Below are 10,000 nucleotides of genomic sequence, written 5' to 3'. Positions count from 1 at the left end.
TCGTGACCTTGGAGACTGAAGCTGAGAACCTGATGATGAAGCTGATGTCCATCTTCCTCCCTCGACGTCACAGTCCCTGTTTCTCTGAGACTGAACAGTTCACACGTTTGAAAACGTAGAAGATGCATCGGAACCTTTTCCTCGTTTCCACCTGCAGCTGTTGGTCTGTCTCAAGACCTGGTTTCAGTCTCTTTAAGACCCGCCTCCTGAAAGAGTTGGCTGGTCCACTGTGTTTTGATTGGTACACTGGTACGTCATGTGACAGACATTATGTGGCACCTCTGAAGTCCTCTATAATACACAGCCACCCTGTTTCCAATCAGCCCCTTTGGTCAGTTGCTTCACCCCCCCCCCCCCCCACCACCACCCAGCATGCACCTGTGGCTCCCACAGGAAGTCATACATATGTTCTCCTCTCTCCCATCACATCTATTGGTTCACCTGAGCTGAGGGGGGGCATGTTGTGAGAAACATGGGAACATGAGTTGTCTGAAGTCACATGAGCTGGTGAGACATTATAAGAAGAGTGCAGAGCGGACAGATCCCGGATCAGTCACCACCATGATGATGCGCCACTCTACTGCCCCCCCCCCCCCCCCCCCCCCCCTCTGGTGACAGGAAGCACTGCAAGGTTCAACAGGTGTGTGGGTGTTACGTCACAGACTCATGTTCATTCAGTTTGAGAGTTCACACATTTCTGGTTATTTACATGTTGTTTCCTGAGAGTTTGAATCTGAGTCACACACACAAGCAGCAGCAGTGGTTCAGTTTGATACAACCACAGATCGAGATCTGATTCAGGGTCTGTTCAAAGGTTAAAACAGCACAGAGAGACGAGGAGAGCGACAGAGTCCAACAGGGGGCGCTGTCCTGCAGAACACATTCTACTGTCGAAGTGTTTCTATCATCACAGTTTATCCAGAGGCTTGAAGGTCAGAGGTCAGTGTGTCCAGTGACACTGAAGAATGTGTTTATGACTAATCATTATGAAACTAAACAACAGCACGTAGGAAAAATAAATATCTGCACAATAACTATTGTTAATATCCTGTGTCTGTGCACTCTCTCTTTCTCTAACTCCCTCCCTCTGGTGTATGGCGCCCCCTGCTGGTGACCATCTGGAGGAGTGAGTGGAACCTCAGACGGTCTCGGATATTTTACGGGTGTTTTGTTGGGCGACCTGATAATTGAATGTGTTGCGCTGCAGGTTGCTGGTTCAACTCTGCACCTGATTCCACTTCTCTCCTTGCAAACGACCTTTATAGGTTCTAATAGTTTTATTCATTTTCTTTCATCTACAACACAAACAATCGTTCCCTGAACAATGACACAATCCTTCTTGAATAGATTCCACTTCTACATCATGAGACCAGTGACCAGTGAATCACACACACACACACACACACACACACACACACACACGCTTTCTTCTAGGTGGCTATGAAGGGAGAAGATGTTGGAGGACCAACATGAGGAAGCTCTTGTTTCCTCTCTCAACAAATCCTCCGTAGTCTTTCAGAAATATGTGGTTTAGTGTTGTTGCTTCTGTCTCTCTCTCTCTCTCTCTCTCTCTCTCTCTCTCTCTCTCTCTCTCTCTCTCTCTCTCTGTTTATCCATACAGAGTTTATTATCAATAAGAAAGTTATATTACAGAGAACTGTCCTCCCTGTATGAACTGTATGAATGGGTTTGAATTCGCGCATGCGCTGTGGCCGATCTCTCTCTCTCTCCCTCCCTCTCTCGTTACACACTCTCTCTCTCTCTGGGAAAAACCCGAGCAGGAGCGAGCAGCCGACGGGGGGAGGAGGAGGTAGGAAACCTTCTTCTTCTTCTTCTTCTTGGATCCAGGACATCGAGAAGGAGCAGGACTGTCGGAACCCTCGCACCCCCCGCCCCCCCGGTGCGCAGCGGCACTCGATGTGTCTCAGGAGGCGCAGCGGATTCCGTCCTCCGGAGCGGATTCATGTCCAGATTGTGAGTAAATGTGAGCGTGAGCAGGAGGGGCAGGGAGGAGCAGGGAGGAGCAGGAGGAGCAGGAGGAGCAGGGTGAGGAGCGGATCTCGCTGGATTCCTCCCTCCTCTGGTCTCCGGTGAGCCGCGGAGCTTCTCCTCGCTCCGCGCTGTTCAGGAAAAGGTCGCTCTCTCTGATACCCCCCCCCCCTCCCCTGTCCTCCCTCGTCCCTCCTCCCGTGCCCCCTCGGTCAGTCTGAGGGGGGAGACAGGAGCAGGATGCGCGTCGCTCTCAAAGTGAAGAAGAAGAAGAAGAAGAACGCGTTTCCTTGTTGTTCAGTTCTTGTTTGTGAACTTTCACTATTTTCACTATCAACCAGAGTATTTGAACCACCCGAGTAATTAAAGTATTACAAGCTGTGAGGTTGTTTATTCTCCTGAAGAAGCAACAAGTCATATCATATCAGCTGTGTTTAAAGAACTACACTACCCACAATCCTCAGCGTCAGCGTAATACTGCGTCTCTGAGTGAGAGACGCAGTATACACTCCGATACTACACTCAAATACTACACCCAGAGACTACACCCAGAGACTACACTCAGATACTACACTCATATACTACACTCCGATACTACACTCATATACTACACCCAGAGACTACACTCAGAGACTACACTCAGATACTACACTCAGAGACTACACTCCGATACTACACTCCGATACTACACTCAGAGACTACACTCAGAGACTACACTCCGATACTACACTCAGATACTACACTCAGAGACTACACCCATATACTACACTCCGATACTACACTCAGATACTACACCCAGAGACTACACTCAGATACTACACTCAGAGACTACACCCATATACTACACTCTGATACTACACTCAGAGACTACACTCCGATACTACACTCCGATACTACACTCAGATACTACACTCAGAGACTACACTCAGAGACTACACTCCGATACTACACTCAGATACTACACTCAGAGACTACACCCATATACTACACTCCGATACTACACTCAGATACTACACCCAGAGACTACACTCAGATACTACACTCAGAGACTACACTCAGAGACTACACTCAGAGACTACACCCATATACTACACTCCGATACTACAATCACATACTATACTCAGATACTACACTCTGAGACTACACCCATATACTACACTCAGAGACTACACTCAGAGACTACACTCAGAGACTACACTCCGATACTATACTCCGATACTACACTCAGATACTACACTCAGAGACTACACTCAGATACTACACTCAGAGACTACACTCAGAGACTACACTCAGAGACTACACTCCGATACTACACTCCGATACTACACTCAGATACTACACTCAGAGACTACACTCAGAGACTACACTCCGATACTACACTCAGATACTACACTCAGAGACTACACCCATATACTACACTCCGATACTACACTCAGATACTACACCCAGAGACTACACTCAGATACTACACTCAGAGACTACACCCATATACTACACTCTGATACTACAATCAGATACTATACTCAGATACTACACTCAGAGACTACATCCAGATACAATACTCAGATACTACACTCAGAGACTACACCCAGATACTACACTCCGATACTACACTCCGATACTACACTCAGATACTACACTCAGAGACTACACCCATATACTACACTCCAATACTACACTCAGATACTACTCCCAGAGACTACACTCAGAGACTACACCCATATACTACACTCCGATACTACAATCACATACTATACTCAGATACTACACTCTGAGACTACACCCATATACTACACTCAGATACTACACTCAGAGACTACACCCATATACTACACTCCGATACTACAATCAGATACTATACTCAGAGACTACACCCATATACTACACTCAGATACTACACCCAGACACTACAACCAGACTACACTCAGATACTACACCCATATACTACACTCAGAGACTACACTCAGAGACTACACCCATATACTACACTCAGAGACTACACCCATATACTACACTCTGATACTACAATCAGATACTATACTCAGATACTACACTCAGAGACTACATCCAGATACTACACTCAGATACTACACTCAGAGACTACACCCAGATAATACACTCCGATACTACACTCCGATACTACACTCAGATACTACACTCAGATACTACACTCAGATACTACACCCATATACTACACTCAGAGACTACACTCAGAGACTACACTCAGATACTACACTCAGAGACTACACCCATATACTACACTCTGATACTACAATCAGATACTATACTCAGATACTACACTCAGAGACTACATCCAGATACTACACTCAGATACTACACTCAGAGACTACACCCAGATAATACACTCCGATACTACACTCCGATACTACACTCAGATACTACACTCAGAGACTACACCCATATACTACACTCCAATACTACACTCAGATACTACACCCAGAGACTACACTCAGATACTACACTCAGAGACTACACCCATATACTACATACTCTGATACTACAATCACATACTATACTCAGATACTACACTCAGAGACTACGCCCATATACTACACTCAGATACTACACTCAGAGACTACACCCATATACTACACTCAGAGACTACACCCATATACTACACTCAGAGACTACACCCATATACTACACGCCGATACTACACTCAGATACTACACCCAGAGACTACACTCAGATACTACACTCTGAGACTACACCCATATACTACACTCCGATACTACACTCAGATACTACACCCAGAGACTACACTCAGATACTACACTCAGAGACTACACCCATATACTACACTCCAATACTACAATCACATACTATACTCAGATACTACACTCAGAGACTACACCCATATACTACACTCAGATACTACACTCAGAGACTACACCCATATACTACACTCCGATACTACAATCACATACTAGACTCAGAGACTACACCCATATACTACAGTCAGATACTACACCCAGAGACTACACTCAGAGACTACACTCAGAAATCTATTTTGCAACCTGACAATGAAGTTGGTCATTAAATTGATTTCAACTTTTTGATATGGAACATTGTTAACCCTAACCCTTTGAACTACATCACGTTCAAAGATTCACCAGTGTTTTCTAGTTCCGTGACATATTGAAAAACCATCAGCTGATGTTTGCGTCTCTCTGAAGTTAAATTTCTGACCTCAACATGATGAAGTTCAAACATTCCAGCTGTAATTTGTTTGTTTTATCACAACGTTAGTGTTAACCTATATCCTGAATATTCCCTCTGAGACTCTTGTTATTATGACCATATAAGGTGTTTCTCACTTTAAAGAGAAGCTGATGGTGTTTAGCAACGACCTGCTTGTATTTCTCCTGCATCTCCTCGTTGGGTCCTGAAGACCTGTAAGGGATCTCACTGGCTTTGAGTGAAGGTCGGACACAGGAAGTTGGTGTCTGAAGTTCAGGCGTAAGGACCGTTGACGTTTTGCATTTCTTCTCTTGTGGGAACATGTGGAACTGCTGCAGATCAAATGTCAGCATTCATCTCCCTTAATCCTCAGAAATCCTCCGGTTCAGTCCTGGAGCTCAGTTACACACTTTGTAAAGAAAGAGAATTCCTTTTGACAGAACGGGACTTTGGTTTTCCAGCGTCTCTGAGACGTCTTCAGTGTCGTAGAACCTGTCAAACAAACAAGAGTCTTCCTCCTCTCTGTGGTTATTCAAGTCATCGCCAGTGAAACCAGGACAAACAGGTCTGGTGCTGGTTTCAGGGCCTGAACCCTGACTTCAAGAAACACCCTCAGTTCTGAATCTGACTTTGACCCAATCTGCCGTCCCTGCTGTCTGTTGGTCCACACTTCCTCTTCCTGTGTCTTTCTTCATCAGGTCTGTTGCTTACTTCCCCTTTTTTTAAGTTGGTCATCACCTTTCTGTCCTGAGTCTCAATGTCTGTCTCTCTCTCCTCGTCTCTGTCAGTCCTTACTTTAGTGGTGCATGTGAGTGTGTGTGTGTGTGTGTGTGTGAGTGTGTGTGTGTGTCTATGAGAGTGTGTGTGTGAGTGTGTGTGTGTGTGAGTGTGTGTGAGTGTGTGTGTCTATGAGAGTGTGTGTGTGTGTGTGTGAGTGTGTGTGAGTGTGTGTGTGTGTGTGTGTGTGTGTGTGTGTGTGTGTGTGTGTGTGAGTGTGTGTGTGTCTATGAGAGTGTGAGTGTGTGTGTGTGAGTGAAACCTCAGAAATCTCCTCTCAGCACATTTCACCTGGGTTTAAAAGGTTTTTTCAATTTTGTGGATAATTAGGTCTAAAATACTAAATTCACTGATAATTATTTAAAATAATACAAAGATAGTACAGGGAAGGTATGTGTCTCCCTTTCAGTGTTTTGATGGAGGAGACATGAGAATGACACACTTACTACACACACACATACTACACACACTTACTACACACTTACTATTGGCCCTGAGAGCTCAACGAACAGCAACTTAAGAAAACACATGCAAAGAAAGAAAACATCTTCATCAATTTCACAACACAACACAACACATTACAGAAACGACAACGGAAGTGTTTCCACAGGACAGCTACAAGTGATGGACACTGCTGAACACAGGAGACATTTGGGTCCACACAGGGGTCGCCCCCCCGCAGCTCGGGAGCAGTGGCTGTACAGAACAGTAACTTAACGAATCAGTTTTCATACCAGTGTCTCAGGAAGAGAGAGAGGATGGAGAAGGTTTTGTGTTACGAGCCGATGCTGCTGTGGATGTGATGGAATTCATCTCTCACTCTACAGATATCTTAATTGTTGTGAATGTGTCTGAGCGAAGAATCTCCAGCTACACTCGTCAATTGTGTGAATTGTGAGTTCAAGTCTGAAAATGGCTTCATAGAAAATGGTAGCTGTAACGTCACCTCACCTGCGTAGTGAAGTGGGAGGCGTTACCTCAGATACCTCATTGTGATTGGTGAATTAGGGCTATGGAAACACAATTTGATTGATTGACCTTTGGTACTTCACAGAAAAGGTATTTTCATTTTTCCAACGACAAATGATCACCAACTGTCTCTTTGATGAAACGTTGAGGTTTCAGGCTCGTTCCAAAGTTTCATTTTGGACTTGTGAGTTCAAGGTTCTGCTGCGGTGAAGTTCAAATCCTGACCCGGAGCTGAAATCAACTGACAGTTGAGTTCTGGGACGAGATGATTGAACTCATCAGCTGTGGCTTCATGTTCTGAATCTCCAGCTTCCTTCTCCAGTGGGCCTGAGGCTGATGGTCGTAGTCAGACATGTTGAAACAGGAACCTTCTCTTACCCGTGGCTACAAAGTCTGAAGCATCAGGAAACTCCTGGTCTGCTGTAACAACCCTAACCCTTCTTTAGAACAGAAGACAGATCTGGACCTCAAGGACACAGACACGTAGACACACAGACTCTTTCTTTATTCTTTTCCATCAAATATTCCTTTTCCAGCAGCGTGGACAGAGTACTGGTAGGGAGCCAGTTCAACTAGCGAACCTTTTAAGAACCAGTTTGCTTCTCACTGGGCGATAGTCGACTTAGAGCCACATGACGTCTCTACGCCTCAACTGTTCCAATGAAACCACGATATGTCATATTATATATATTCCTTCATTCAGCCCCTCCTGACTCCGCCCACTCTCTCTCTTTGCACTCACACACAGTTGTGTTGTCGTGCACATCTGTAAACTCAGACAGACGACACACACACGTGGTAATTCACACAGTTTCAGCGGTAAAGTGAGATCCAATCACAAGGTTTACTTGGTCTTGTTGGTCATGATAACTCCGCCCCCTGCCTCTGATGAGGGCGGTTCCCAGCAAACCAGTGGTGCCCCTCTGGAGCCAGTTCTTCTGACTGAGAACCAGAACACACAGAACTGGTTCCAGATGAGGCCCCGGCTACTGGTGGGCCTCGTGGAAAAGGGGTAAAGAACAAGGACACAGCCGAGTTGTTAAGAGATGTTGTGATGCCGGCAGCGTTTGTGTAGCTGCAGGGCAACACAGTCAGACTAGTTGTGTGTTTGTGTGGAAGAGAGGGAGCCTTTGACAAGTTGAGACTGGACTCCAGTTGTGTCCAAGTTCAGAGGAAGCAGGAATGTAAATGCTGCTTTTTAGCAGCTTTCCCCTTTAAGCATAATGGCATGAATAGGCCCATGCAGACGTGACGGGTAGGGTTGGGTAAGTGTGTGTGTGTCTGTGTGTGTGTGTGTGTGTGTGTGATTCATCAAGTAAGAAACCAAGAAGCCGTGTGTGTCACAATACCTCTGACTCTGTTTCCTCTCTCTCTCCATCTCTTCCGGTTGCTGCTCTCTTCCTCCTTCACTGGACTGAAGGAGCTCGATGGAATCTAAAGCTCTTAGATCCAGAAGGAGTTTGTTCCTCGGTTCAGTCGTCTGCCGCTGATCCAGCACTGACCCGTCTCTGGTGAGCTGCAGCTGGAGCTTTCCCAGCAGGTTGTGTGTTCTCTTTCAAACTGGTGCTTTGTCCAGCTGATGGTGCCAGGAGCGATTCTGCCAAACGCTAAGTTTCTATGATTTAATAACTTTCTGTGGCTGTGAGGAAACTCTGTGATGAACATTCTGTTCCATGAACTTGAAAATGCTTCATCATGGAGCGTGACAGCAGGCTGGTTCTCAGTTCCTGAAAAGGGCTTCTCTCGGGGTTATGCAGTTTAACAGCTTTTGGCTGAGTGACGATGAATATGTTTCCCATCAGAACATTTCATATTCATTTCCCATTTTCTTTGTTGGCTTCAGTTGTTTTTATTGTTTAATTTGATTCTTTATTTGTTTCAACAACTTTGGTTTAAACATCAAGTTGGTTGATTAATCGTGCAACTCATACTGTGTATATTCTAAAATATGTTAAAAATATATCCAAAGACATTTTTCGTCAAAAGGTATTGATGATCCCTCCCCCACTGTCTCGTGACACCGCCCCCATGTGGGTGTGGTCTACGCCTCTTTCCGTCTTTGACTGTGAAGTGGAACTTAAAGAGTCCCCAGGAAGTCGTGACCCTAACCCTAACCCCACTAAGTCGTGACCCTAACCCCAGGTAGTCGTGACCCTAACCCCAACTCCAGGAAGTCGTGACCCTAACCCTAACCCCACTAAGTCATGACCCTAACCCCAACTCCAGGTAGTCGTGACCCTAACCCTAACCCCACTAAGTCGTGACCCCAACTCCAGGAAGTCGTGACCCTAACCCCACTAATTTGTGACTCTAACCCTAACTCCAGGAAGTCATGACCCTAACCTTAACTGCAAGGAAGGTTAATAACTGAAATAATGTAATGTCTCTGAAATGTTACAAACATTTGTATTTACACCATCAAGTAAAGGGAGCTCTCTGAATTGATAAGAAAAACAAATCTTGACTCGAAATATTTCTTGTTTTTAAATCTTTACACTTTTGATGAATTTGGACATTTGAAATTCTGGGTTTAAGATGAAAACATGTTCGAGTTTAATTCAAATCAAAACAACCAGACCTTCATTACATTGATTTAAACACATGAATATTAGATCATAGTGAACAAATGCATTGTTAAATATGTGCATGCATATAGATATAAACACAATCACAAACATTTAATGTTACAAATAAATGTAAAATTATTTGAATCAAAGTGCTTTAAACACCTAATTTCCATGAAGTCAACTGGTTTCATGCTCTGTACAAACCACCAGTGTAAACCAGTGTAATGTGGAGATGAGGATGAGGAGGAGAGAAGCTGATGAAGCTGCTGGTTCCTCCTCTGAGCTCGGACCTGGATCCATGAGGAACTCATAAAGTGTCTGAGCTTCATGAATAATGAGGGGATTGTGTTAGAAACCAAAGCAGCTGAATACTATGAGGCATTATGGGATGGTGGAGGGGGGATGTTCAGGTGACACAGGATGGAACAGCACAGAGACCTGAGAGGAGAAGACTTCTGAAACAGTGTCACGTCAAATGTGAGAAGTTTCTTCAGGGT

The 10,000-nt window shown here is 44.9% G+C and overlaps 1 protein-coding gene across 2 annotated transcripts in view; it reads left to right on the top strand.

Moving 5' to 3' along the window:
- Positions 1-613: 613 nt before the first annotated feature.
- Positions 614-10,000, top strand: part of rgs19 (regulator of G protein signaling 19) — a 15,570-nt gene continuing 6,183 nt past the window's right edge. Inside the window, exons 1-2 of one of the 2 annotated variants that reach the window (XM_062391456.1) lie at positions 614-1,974; positions 8,357-8,447. Coding sequence is in view for 1 of the 2 variants with exons in the window: in XM_062391455.1 (XP_062247439.1) it covers positions 1,684-1,974 (291 nt within the window). In the remaining variant the exon portion in view is untranslated. The remainder of the gene's footprint in view (positions 1,975-8,356; positions 8,448-10,000) is intronic. The other variant, XM_062391455.1, reaches the window with a different exon arrangement.

This window comes from Platichthys flesus, chromosome 7, assembly GCF_949316205.1.
Source record: "Platichthys flesus chromosome 7, fPlaFle2.1, whole genome shotgun sequence".
Taxonomy (NCBI): domain Eukaryota; kingdom Metazoa; phylum Chordata; class Actinopteri; order Pleuronectiformes; family Pleuronectidae; genus Platichthys; species Platichthys flesus.
Note: the sequence above shows the minus strand (reverse complement) of the source record. Positions and strands in the feature narration are given on the sequence as shown.